Source organism: Gallus gallus, chromosome 8 (genome assembly GCF_016699485.2).
Source record: "Gallus gallus isolate bGalGal1 chromosome 8, bGalGal1.mat.broiler.GRCg7b, whole genome shotgun sequence".
Lineage (NCBI taxonomy): Eukaryota > Metazoa > Chordata > Aves > Galliformes > Phasianidae > Gallus > Gallus gallus.
Window position 1 is genome coordinate 29427592 of NC_052539.1, and position 12532 is coordinate 29440123.

General features: G+C 39.3%; 1 protein-coding gene across 6 annotated transcripts in view; it reads right to left on the reverse strand.

The window, feature by feature from the left end:
• The window catches only part of SLC44A5 (solute carrier family 44 member 5), an 86903-nt gene that overhangs the window by 42560 nt on the left and 31811 nt on the right, over positions 1 to 12532 (reverse strand). For all 6 annotated transcript variants that reach the window (XR_001467890.4, XM_004936912.5, XM_426673.8 and 3 more), the window contains 9 exons: positions 12240 to 12323; positions 9723 to 9835; positions 9180 to 9311; positions 6869 to 6968; positions 5834 to 5926; positions 4231 to 4318; positions 3252 to 3514; positions 1141 to 1235; positions 658 to 761 (listed from right to left, as the gene is read on the reverse strand). Coding sequence is in view for 5 of the 6 variants with exons in the window: in XM_004936912.5 (XP_004936969.1) it covers positions 658 to 761; positions 1141 to 1235; positions 3252 to 3514; positions 4231 to 4318; positions 5834 to 5926; positions 6869 to 6968; positions 9180 to 9311; positions 9723 to 9835; positions 12240 to 12323 (1072 nt within the window). In the remaining variant the exon portion in view is untranslated. The remainder of the gene's footprint in view (positions 1 to 657; positions 762 to 1140; positions 1236 to 3251; positions 3515 to 4230; positions 4319 to 5833; positions 5927 to 6868; positions 6969 to 9179; positions 9312 to 9722; positions 9836 to 12239; positions 12324 to 12532) is intronic.

Here is a 12532-nt window from a genome sequence, read left to right on the forward strand (position 1 = left end):
AAACAAGATGTTCAAAAACAATACTATAACATGGGTTAAAATGGACCTATTACCATTTACTTCCAGATAATGCCTGTGACTAGCATTCAATCACTTAAATTATTTCAAGACAGAACATCCTAAGCTGAAACATGTATCTACTTATTTAGATGACAATCTGGGATTTCTCTTCCAGAAGCTAAAATAACAAGATTTATTTTAGAGTAACATCACTGCTGCTGCTAACAGAATTTGTGCTTTTGTCTTCCTAGAGCAAATACAGACACCACACACCTTCTGACTTCCTTATTGAAACACTGCCTCCAAACAGAAGTGTCACATCAACATGCAATAACAAACAAGTTAGCATTCCTGTTGAAGTAGGACTTCAGCTGCTGAATCAGAGGCGGAAATTAACCAATGCTGCCATTCCCTTCCACTTTCTTTGTAGGGTAGGGAGAATGGACAAGGACAGGCAAGAAAAGGCAGAGCTTAGAAGAAGGAAAAAAAAAAAATCTTACTTTTCCATTGTAGCACCACATGCATTTCCTGAATACTCCCATAAATAATTTTATTTATTCGGCAGATTCTAGTACTGCTGGCTGTTTACCAACTAGTAGTTGCTAGGGTATTTTAGTGTCCCAGACAGGGGAGACCACATGCAAAGACAGCACATACCATGATGTAGGCATTTCTGTTTATAAATTTTAAGAATTTTTCCAAACACCAGAAACAGCATTTGAGGCAGCAGAGTAGAAATCTAGTGAAGGAGTTCTGTGTACCTGAAAAAAGGAGAAAGTACATCAGAGGCAGAATTTAGGAACAGTTTTCAGAACACAGAAACATATTGAGAAGAAAATCTTAAAACTGTGGCAAAAGCAAAAATGTTATTTATTTTCTCCTGGGTACAGACTCTACCCAAATTTAGCTCAATAGCCTTCAGTTAGATGAGATTCATGTCCCACATGAACTCTGCATTGAAGACTCAATTTACCCAATTTCAGCAAATCATCACAAATTCAATGGCTGTCAAATAGAACTGCAATGGTGAGTACTAATGCAGAATTCATCTCTTCACTGCTGAAAAATCATCTGGGGAAAGAAAGGAAATAATTTACCAAAGCAGTTTTTAGTAAGTTAGTGCCAATTCATAAATCCCACCTTTCAGTTTGTGATCCAAGTACTCCAGTACTACTCTGATCAGCTGGACAATTGCAAGAATTAAGGCTCCAAATGCCAGTGAACCAGTATGATATCTAAAACGAAATAAATGCTGTTAAATGGTTGTATTCACATTAGTTACCTCTGCCAAAACTTTAGCTTAATCACAGCAGCACAGAATATGCATTCCCTATCAGCACAACCTAGCCCTTTGAGCAGTTCTGGAAAAGAAATAACTGTTCCAGAATAAACTCAGTCCTAGTCTGGGCAGACTGTTCATGGGAGACATAATTATGGCAACCTAGCTATAAGCTGAATTGTCAATCAATTATCTCATAAAGTCAAGAGAAGCTTTTTGTATTAAAAGATTATTACGAGCTCATTAATCTTATACCCAGGTTTTAAAAATGTGTGTATTCCTTAATTTCTATTAGTCAGCTATGCACTTATTGAATCAGTGCATCCTTTAAGCTGACAGGAAGCACCACACTTTTAATAATGTGAAAAGCTAAGCTCTAATGACAGTAGGTTACTGCACAGGACAGAACACAGAGCAAAAATAGCAACAATACTCTGTCTTGCTTCACCCAGACCCGTAACAGGAGAAGGATTGTTCCACCAAAGGCTCACCTCCAGAAGCACAGAGGCACAATGGTAGGTGGGGAACCCAAATGAGGCACCCAGAGGAAAGGACAACCAGTCCCAAGAAAGCCATCAGTCCCTTGGCTCAGATGTAAAGCCCATCAAGGTGAGTCAACAAGAATTGACTTCCCTGAGCACTTTTCAAACTGGAGGGTGTTAATGACTTGGGGTATTGGACACATTCTGGGTTGCAAGGGAAGATAATCAGAGATTATGAGATGCTTAGGGGAGGAATTAAAGGCAAGTACAGGGAGGAATCAAGCTTGAGGAGGAACAAGCATGGTTAAAAATGAGGGATAAGGGCACAAAAAGGGCCAGCTGCATATAAATAGCTACAGGTCAGTAAACTTCTCTGGCCACGCACTGCATTTGATCAGCACAGTCTGACCTATCTTATTAAATTCAACCTCCAGCTATTTTCCTTAGTGAGGGACCTGCATGCCAGAAGCTCAACTGAGACCACAGGTCAGAGTGTCTGTGCAACTGTGGTGCCAGTAATTGGAGCAAATGAGAGTATGTGAGTGTGACTGCCAGCAGATATTAAGGTTGATTAGCTGGTGAGTAGCTTAGGTAGCTTGGGAGCCAAGTATGTGCCTGTTTCCCTAAAGCTGAAACTACAGGATGAGTTGGCTACTAGAGGGTCCTGAAGGCCCCGATCAACCGCTGGAGAGACTGCAGGATCTGTGGATCAGCTGAGACCTTTTTGTGTATTCATCTCCAGGAGCAAGGCACCTGGAGAAGGTGGCTGCTGGAGGAACCAGGGGTTCTGAAAACTGCCAGAGACAGATGTCTAGGGGTTACTGAGAGGTGTGTGTGTGTGTGTGTGTGTGTGTGTGTGTGTGTGTCTGTCTGTCTGCCTGTCAGTGAGAAAAGGAGTCCGTAAGAGCAACTGGAGCAGGGCTGTGAGCCTCAGGGATTCATACGTCCAGCTGCCAGTAACTGGAGAGTTTGGGGATCCAAGCGCCAGCTACTGCACAGACAAGTGTCTAAGGCTAGTGGTGGGATATGCACCTTGAACATATACATATATGTACAATTACATGTACATAAAATTGGATAAAAGTCCACTAGTGGGAATTCCATACACCAAGAGACCTTCAAACTGATCAGTAAGGGACACCAAACAGAGGAGAACAGGCTGATGCCACTGGGGCTGCTGGTGTTTGTGCAAGTACTCTATGTGTGTGTAGGTCAACCTGCACAGTCAGCTGTGAATGTATGTGTTGCATACATGTATTTGGGTGTGTGCATCTACTGGGAATAGCTGCTCAGCTTTGTAAGGGGCTGGATCTTGCAGCATTGAGATGCAGCTGCCTTGCCCTGCTGGGCTACTGGATTCATGATCCCCCTACAAAATACACCTTCTGGCTAATCATTTTCAGTTTATATTCTCTATCTGGCTTCCCTAACTTTAAAAAGAGCACTTGTTGAATAAATTACAAGGCTCACCTAAAGCTTCACAGTCTTACCGTATTGCCCGTCCAAATGAAGAGAAGAGTGGCCACAGTGGAATGTCTGCTGGTTTTCGAGAAGCCCAATAGTAAGAGGCAAAGGCACCAGCAAGGGTACACTGACCCAGTGCAATTGCAAAGTTTACGAGCCAGAGAAAGACAAAGGCATTGGCTAACTGAAAGATGAAGATGTACTTATGGTACAGGCTTTCTCCTCCATAAAAAGCAAACGTACATTGAGCACCTGGGCATAATTTTGTTACATTGGTTGTGTTAAATGTCTGTATAGAAAGAAAAAGAAACAACACAATGAATTCTGTGTAGAATATCTCTAGTTCAGTGACAATATAGTATCATATAATTCTGCTTGATGTTTCATTAACTTATCCAACACTGCACTCCAATAATACATAAGCTTTTTACATATTTAAGGATTTATGTTGATGTCTTATGCAGATGCTTGACTTTAAACTATGGAATTAGCAAACAGGGCTGTTGACCACTTGCCTGAAACAAAAATGAAATTTGAATTTCAGGAGTCTCCTTTTAAGATACATATATTGCTTTGGCTTCATTTAGGAAAATATACCCAGGTAAAAAATATATACTATGTATTTGAAAACAGTAGACCAAATCAGCACCTCAGGTAAATAACCCATTTGAACTGCAATGAAGCGAAGACAATGAAATAGAAACTTTACAAATTCAAAAAACAACACTCCAAATAGATCAGTATTTCTCCCTCTCTCTTTTTCACCCTGTAAAATAGAACCATTAATATCCACCTGCCTTATGGGACAGTTTGGAAGAATAATTAGTTTATGTCTGTAAATTGCTTTGAACAAAGGAGTGTTATCTGAAGTATACTATTTGCAGATCTAACATGAAGAATAATTCTTCTCAAATATGCATGTTTCCTACTAGCATTGCATTTAATAGCAATTAAGAAATGTAATTAGTGTAATTTTTACTATAGGTAAACACTAGTTACACTTACCTCTGGGTCACAAGTCAGGTTTGCATACTTGCACAGTGTTTGATTAGCCATTACTTTATACACAGGTTCTCCTGATGTAGCTAGAAAACTTAATGAAGTGTTTTAAGGAGGAATCACAGAACTGTAGGCTTTGAGCAACTTAAGACTGCAGTGGAGAACCACTAGCACTAAGGAAACTGCGTAGATAATAGAAACATTATTTTTGCTATGCAGATACGTACACGAGGGTCTGAAAGACATGACAGAATATTCTCATTACTCTGAGAACTAAGTCAAGCTATCTCTGAACTATAAAGCCTGACCAGGATAGGCAAGAGGAAGTATAGGGGCTGACCTGCTGGAGAGGAGCTAGGCCTCCTGGTGGACAACAGGTCCACCAGGACAACAGGTTGGCCATGAGCCAGCAGTGTGCCCATGTAGCCAAGAAGGCCAATGCATTAAATGCATCCTGGAGTGCATTAAAAAGAGCGTGGCCAGCAGGTCAAGGGAGGTGATTCTCCCCCTCTACTCTGCCCTGGTGAGGACACATTTAGAACACTAAGTACAGTTCTGGGCTCCCCAGTTCAAAAAAGACAATGATCTCTTAAAAGGGGTTCAGCAGAGGGCCACAAAGATGATACAGGGCCTGGAGCACCTCCCTTGTGAGGAAAGGCTGGGTGACCTAGGTCTGTTCAGCCTGGGGAAAAGAAGGCCTAAAACTTGAACATGGCGAGTTCCATACTAACATGCTTAAAAAATTCCTTTTGGTAAGGGTGAGGGAGCACTGGAAGAGGTTGCCCCGAGAAGCTGCACAGTCCCCTTCTATGGAGATATTCAGTACCCATCTGGATGCCCACCTGTGCGACCTACTTAGGGTACCTGCTTTAGCAGGGGGTTGGACTCAATGATCTCTTGAGCTTCCTTCCAACCCCTGCAATTCTGTGATTGTGATTCTGCAATAACGTTGAAGGTAGCCTCAGTTTCTCCTGCACACCTACCCATGGCAAGGCAGTTTATGCAGTAGTCTTTGACTATTCTGCTTTGATGAAAGTAGACATAGGGCACAAGGATAAATTAACATTGTTCTGAACAACAATATCTGAACTTCTTGGTATGTGAAAGAAGAAAAATTTGTTTTCAAAAAACAATGTTCCCATTTCCAATACCTTGTCAAATTCCTGCTTTTCCAGGAACAAACTGGTGACTGAGAGAACTCCATGCACTGTAAGCTCTCATTCCTGTCCTACACTTTTCTGAACTAAGACCACCTGGAACCTCCCCAGCTAACTAAGAGACCATTAACATCAGGCCTGTAGAGCATGCAGTACATTAAATGCCATATTCCCTCTTTGCTGAGGACTTTTTTCACCTGTTAAAGTCAACCTTAATTAGTATACAAGGCCTCACATGATCTTTACTGCCTTGGCAGAAATTAAATCTGCTGTCCAAATTAGACATTGCACCCAAATGTGCAGTAAGAAACAATCCCGCATCAGTGCAGCAAGTGATAGGTGACTAAATAGGCTTCTTGATACTGGCTTGGTTAAGGTGATATCACAGAGCACGGTCTTCTCTTTTAGAGCAGAAAAACATTATCCACACAAGTATACAGGCAGAAGGATACACAGCTGTCACAGCCCAGTAGGAAATGCAAATTGCAATGAGTATGAAGGTGACAATTGGGTAGAACAACGTAGACATTATATAGCCAATAGCCCTATGAAAGAAATAAAATGCATCAGTAAGTTACAACAATTTAAGAAACAAGCTTTTTATCAGATCCTAATATAATCCTTTTTTGTTTGAGCTACTTGTTGATGGTGGTAGCACAATCTGAAGCTAGGATCTCAGAATTCTGCAGGTACTGTGTTCACATTAACAGAGCTCTACTGCCAAGGAAGATGCTTTCAGTGGTTGTCAATCAGACCTTCGTCCTACCTGTAATGAAATCCAAGGGTCTGATTTTTGAAGCCCTTTCCCCCTTTGTTACATAACCAGTTTTAAAAAGAACTAAGCATTGGCACTGTATAAAACAGGAACCATAGCAAACAAAGTCTATGCAGATTTCAGGAGGCACAAAATGAAGTCTCCAGGTCCTTCAACTAACACATCCTGCTCTGCTTTCTCCTTTGCTCAGAGCTGAAAAGAAGTGTCTTGGACTGAGCCATTTTACAATGTCTGGTCATGAAAGTCTCTGCAGATTTATGCATGTCCACACAGAAGTTTCATTGAAGCCAGAAGAATCCAGTCTTTTCTGAATAGCAGCCACTGTAACACTCCACCACCAATATGGCACTCTGTAGACAACCCAGTGACAGAGCAAGGTTGGCAGATACAGGTTCCCAGGCTCCTATTAATACTGTACCACACTTAGCATTTCAGCTGATACACCCTTTTGCACTGAGAACACACAGTACCACTGTGTATGTACTCCTAAGGCAAGGAACTGAGATATACATCCTATTGCAAAACAGAAAGCTCTTATGAGCAAAATCTCATCAACAGAGAATGAACATTCCATATACTATCCATTATACTCAACAAATCCGGTATTGCGCATTTACGCACAACCTTGTAGTACAAGATGAAGCTCAAGAAGATCATACCCTAGAGATCATTTTAATAAATTTAAAAAAATGTTAAAGTCAGACAAACGTACCTACTACCTTCCTTTAACAGTGCAATAGCAATCCGGATCCTATTTCTTAGGAAGATCAGCATCAATATGATTATGATCTCAACAACACAAAGTATTATCACTGTAGATAACAACAACAACAAAAAAAGATCAAATTTATCAAGAATCAAACGAATACACTGCCTTTGTAAATTGCTTTTTTTACTTTGTCTTATATTTGACACTACCGTTCATGAACTTCACGAGATTCTCCGCTAAAGTAGATCTCCTTTTGTCTCACTGCTGCTAACCGCCAATTCCATGTCAGAACTTTCTAAGTGACAGCATAGGGCAATTCCACATATAGGGAACTAGCCAGAATGCAGGACCCAGACATTAGCGTTTCTAATTTTAGAGGAAAAATGGAAGATAACATTCTAAGGCAAAGATAATCATCCACTTAAATATGACCACAACATTTCCTCTTAAAAACAGTTTATCCTTAAATTATATTTTTCATAAACAAGCATTTGCCAAGTTAATGCTTTACTGTTACTAGTTTGCAGCATCTACATGCAATAAAATAAAACGATGAGTCATTTTTTTCATGAAGAGTGTGTTTTCGTGATGCATATTTTTTTAACATCTAGATGCACTTAAATCATTAGTTTTGTTTGTGTATTAACTTGGTAGGAGCTTCTTTAATTTCACATTAGAAAAAAATAGAAAAAAGAAAAAAGAGGCTAGGATAGGACACTTTTGGACAAATTATTTGCAGTTTCTGGTCATGCTGCTGCAATCATACAAACTGCCTCTGAGTTCTGAAAGCAGAGTGGCATGTCCCAGAACATTTCTTCTCTTAGCAATGTTTGAGTCATTAATGAGCTCTGGTTAAAAACGTCTGCTTCAGTCTAATTTCTATTTATCTCAGTTCAAAACGTACTTTTACAGAAAAAAGAAAAAAAAATATCTGGACTTCATGTGTGGTAGTCTGGGTCCTGAAACACATCTCTTCTGACTCTGAGACATATCCATTAAGTTTGGGTGCTTCAAACAATTAGATGACATATAACTAGCCCTCTGGCCATCAGAACTGCAGTTGACAAATAATCACAGTGGTGCTCAGAGCAAAGTTTTTGTTACATGCATTTCAGTACCTACTTCAGTACAGGTTCCCATGAAAGAAAAGTTTATTAGGTTTCACTTCTCATTTCATTTCAGTTCTTTTAAGTTAATGAAACTTGTCCCATTGTAAAAAAAAAGAAAGCAATGTTAATACATAATGAGTTCTAGGCTAGGACTGAGAGGGCCCACATTTTCTTCAAAGATATTTAACTGCTTTGCTGGGTGAAATAATTTAATTCCTGACTACCTTAGTTTACTAATCTGAAAGTGACATTGACCTCCAGATAGACTCCAAACTGGCTGCTAAGAGTCAGGCAGGAGAAGAGATAGGAGGATTACAAGAGGTTGGAGACATAATGACATAATACAGTCATAAGATCCTCTAGAGATAGCATACCAGAAAAATTTGCCTCAATAATACATAAAAAGATGCCTTATGATTTTGACAATCTAATGGAGACACAAAAAAAGAAAGGAGATTAACCTATATACTACCATCCTATTAATTCAGCTACTTATAGGGAGAGGCAAAGTTTTGTCTAGATTGTGTTCCATTCATCATCCCAGCTAAAGCATCTGTATGCCTTCTAGTAGAGAAGTAACAGCAGTGGAATTTATATTTTCCATACATTTGTTCTCCCTTCTGTCCCTTCTTCCCTAGGGAAATGTGAATGCTGCAAGCTCTCTTATTCCAGTAGAATTTTGTTTTAAATATAGGTAATATAGGTGCACATGCCCCTGTAAGAGAAGGCAATGAAGCACACTTGAAAACAAAGCTAATGAAATTTGTGAAGGGTCATTCCACAGTCTTAGAGCAGATTCCAAAAAAAAAAAAAAAAGTGACCTGATCATAAAGAGTTCTACAAAGATGTACAGAGTTATTAATCTTATTTCTGGGGCTCTCAAAGAAAGACAATAAGTGGCTTAGGAGAGAAAAATGCCCTTTCACAACTTCATCAGGACTAACTTCTTGCCCATTATGAAGACAGAACATACATGAAGTGTAATACACAAGCACGTTTTTCACTGCCAACAGCAGTGTAATTGCATTATCTTTTTTTTCCAAATATACAATCCTCCTTGCAAAAAAACAGATACTTTGTACAATACAAAGAAAAAGAATTCTTACCTCTCTGAGTGACGTGTTTAGAAGGCAGACACTGTAACAAGACACTGATTCATTTTCCTGAATATCCATTAAGTGATATCAGTTTTAAAGGGCACTTACTAAATGCTAGCCACGTTTGCCTCAGTTGAAGGTACACTCGGAAGTCTGTCTGGAATCCAATATCGTAAACAGTGAGGTCAGATCCAGGTATTCCTTTTAGATGATCATACTCCCAGTAACAATGCCAGGTGCCTTTTAAAAAGCAATTAACATAAAATGTGTATTTCTGAAGACTGCAAAGACAAGTTTCTTTTTCAATAATCTTCTACAAGCCAAGTGTTTTGTCCTCAGCATGTCAGGTAAGCAAAAAAACAAAAATGCATTACTGTGAGACCAATAAACTATGAAACAACATATATAAAAAGGAATATCAGTACAAATGATTAGAAAGTGCACCATGGGTAGATAATTCAGGTAAATACATCTGCTGTTGTGACAGCAGAGCTGAATTTTTACTAAGTTTTGCTGCCATTTAAGCCCTTCTCTACTAACAAGGTCCAAAATCACACTTCTCCCTGCTGTAAAATTTATATAATTACTGACTTTCCTTGCCCAAACCTAAGCAATAAGGAAAAACAGCCTCACAGGCTAGATTACACTTACCATAGCCTATAATTCCAATCACACCAAAGATGAAAATCCAGAAGAGAACCCCAGCTGTGAACCTCAACAGCACAAGGAAGAGCAGGCTCACTATCATTGCAATGAACAGCCCACTGGAGAGATAAGAGACAGAAACAAGAAGTGAGGAAAGTGTGAGAATCTTCTCTTTCATGCACACCTGCTATTCCAAACAAAGGTCACTTTGTCTCACATGAGAATTATTTGAAAATCTGTATTTCAAAATCTTCCTTATGAAATAAAACCTTTTGGATATTGTCTGCTATTAGAAATGAGTAGCTTAGATATGACAGTCTTACAGGGCAGATCTAGAAATGTTTGTATGCACCAGATTCTCAGCTTTGCTAATGAGACTAGTACCAAAAATGACTGTAAGCTGTTCTTACATCCTTGCCCTTTAAAGGCTTCCTAGCATGAAGCTTTTTCACTTTCTGATTGCTTTGTTTAAAATTCAGAACGTGTTCCTCAAAACAAGCTGTAGTTTTGGAGCTTATGGTTTTATTCTTGAAAGTAGCTACCTGTGTAAATACAGACAGTAGCTTAAATCCCTTTAAATATACACGAGTCTTAGTAACATAAAAACTGAGAGCATGATAACAACTGTCCTCAGTAGACAGGTTGCCTTAAACTGAAGCTTGAAAGCAACAATGTTTTGAGTTATTCTAGAAAGACTACAGCAATGCTGTATTTAATTTTCAATCCAGCCTCCTTTCACTATCAGCTCTTTATTGTCATCACCCAATCTCTGGAACTTCCAATATTTTTGTCCAGAAATCACTTGGTGTACGCTAAATGTAAGCAGGAAGAAAACTCTACACGCACTACGGCAACATGTGCTTGCAGCCCAGGCCAATCATATCCTGGGTTGCAACAAGAGATGCGTGACCAGCAGGTCAAGGGAGGTGATTCTGCCCCTCTGCTCTGCTCTTGTGAGACCCCACCTGGAGTAGTGGGTCCAGTTCAGGTGCCCACAACAGAAGAAGGACATGGAGTTGTTGGAGTAGGTCCAGACGAGAGCCACAAAGATAATTAGAGGGCTGGAGCACCTCCCCTGCAGGGACAGGCTGAGGGAGCTGGGGCTCTTCAGCTTGGAGAAGACTCCAGGGAGACCCTTATAGAGGCCCTTCAGTACCTGAAAGGGGTCTACAGGAAAGCTGGGGAGAGACTTTTTATAAGGGCATGGAGCAACAAGATGAGGGGAAATGGCTTTAAACTAGAAGAAGGTAGAATTAGACTAGGTATTAGGAAGAAATTCTTTACTGTCAGGGTGGTGAGACACTGGAACAGGTTGCCCCATGAGTTTGTGAGTGCCCCCTCTCTGGAAGCATTCAAGGCCAGGCTGGATGGGACTTTGAGCAACCTGGTCTAATGGGAGGTGATGATCTTAAAGGTCTCTTCCAACCCAAAACATTCTATGATTCTATCCAACTATTTTAAAATTGCATTATAAAAACATCATAATTGAAATGTGGAAACCACCTTTCAGAACGTATAATTTCTGTCCAAAACCAGTCATTTCTCTCTCCAGCCTATCTATGACATATCCTATGAAAGAACACACACCACAGACCTGATTTCAATACAAGACTTAGAAAGAACTGAGCTTCTTGAATACCTGTGTGATTTTCTTGCCACTGATAATTGCAAGCACAAAATAAGATGAAAAAGCTGTCCTGCCACCAGTGGCAAAAAATCTTTAAAAGCTGATAATTTGTGTTTCTCAATCGTTCTTCATATGCAGTTCATTAGCCAAAGTTTATGTTTTTATTGTTTTATGATTGAATTTTCATTTAGGCTTGAGTAATATGTGCTTAATATGTGCATGTTATAGGCTCTCACCTAGCAAAAACTTCAGCTCCTGTTTTGATGGACCATAGTCCTTCAAAAATAACATAAATAGGCTAAGAATGTACATTTACTTACACTTTTGCTTCAGGCAAAACACCTGCTTTTGTTTCAGTGCTACATTTTATTGATTGGTGATTACTGAGTATTAATTGCAAGATAAAGTTAATGCTGTTCTATACTTTTTGCTCTTGGTTTTGCTGCACCTATTGCACTGGCACTAGCAGATTTATATCTTGACTTGGCTATATATTGTAAGCAAGAACTCAGAAATTATGCTTTCTCTCTCTCTCTCTATGTATATATGTACTAGTGACACTTAGCAAGTATAATTGTTTTGAAAATCTTTCAGAGTTTCAGTTTCAGAATTACCACATAGATAGTTCTTGCATCACAAGATGTCACCTTCTGTTTTTCCTGGTAGGATAATAAAAACTGATTCAAAATCAACTGACATTCTACGCATGTGTGCTGTGCTATCCTTTCCTCATGTACAAAAGCATAGCATTACTACAATGTGATGAAAGGAAGTTACAGTTGCTCTTCGAATTTAAATGTAGAATTGGCAACAAACACATACATGATCTATTTTTTCAATTTCTTCACACTCCAAAGTGGCTTTGGAAAATTTACAATTACTCATTAAAATCTTACATTAATATCCAATACCAAGAAATGGCATAGTCTTCAAAAATTTTCATTCCAACTGATCTTGCATCCAGGACATTGTTGATACCACTGAGAAGAGACAAACCCAAGAAAAGGTTGCTTTGGGTAGACAAGCAGAATTTATCTAAACAGCAGATAGCCCCATTAAATGAATTTGAAATACCACTGCTAGTAATATGCCTATATTACTATTACTCAGCTTCAGTTCTGTAAGTAAGCCAATACCGATCTTAGGTACATCAAAGAAGATTCTAAGCTAAAAACCTCCAAAAAACTTC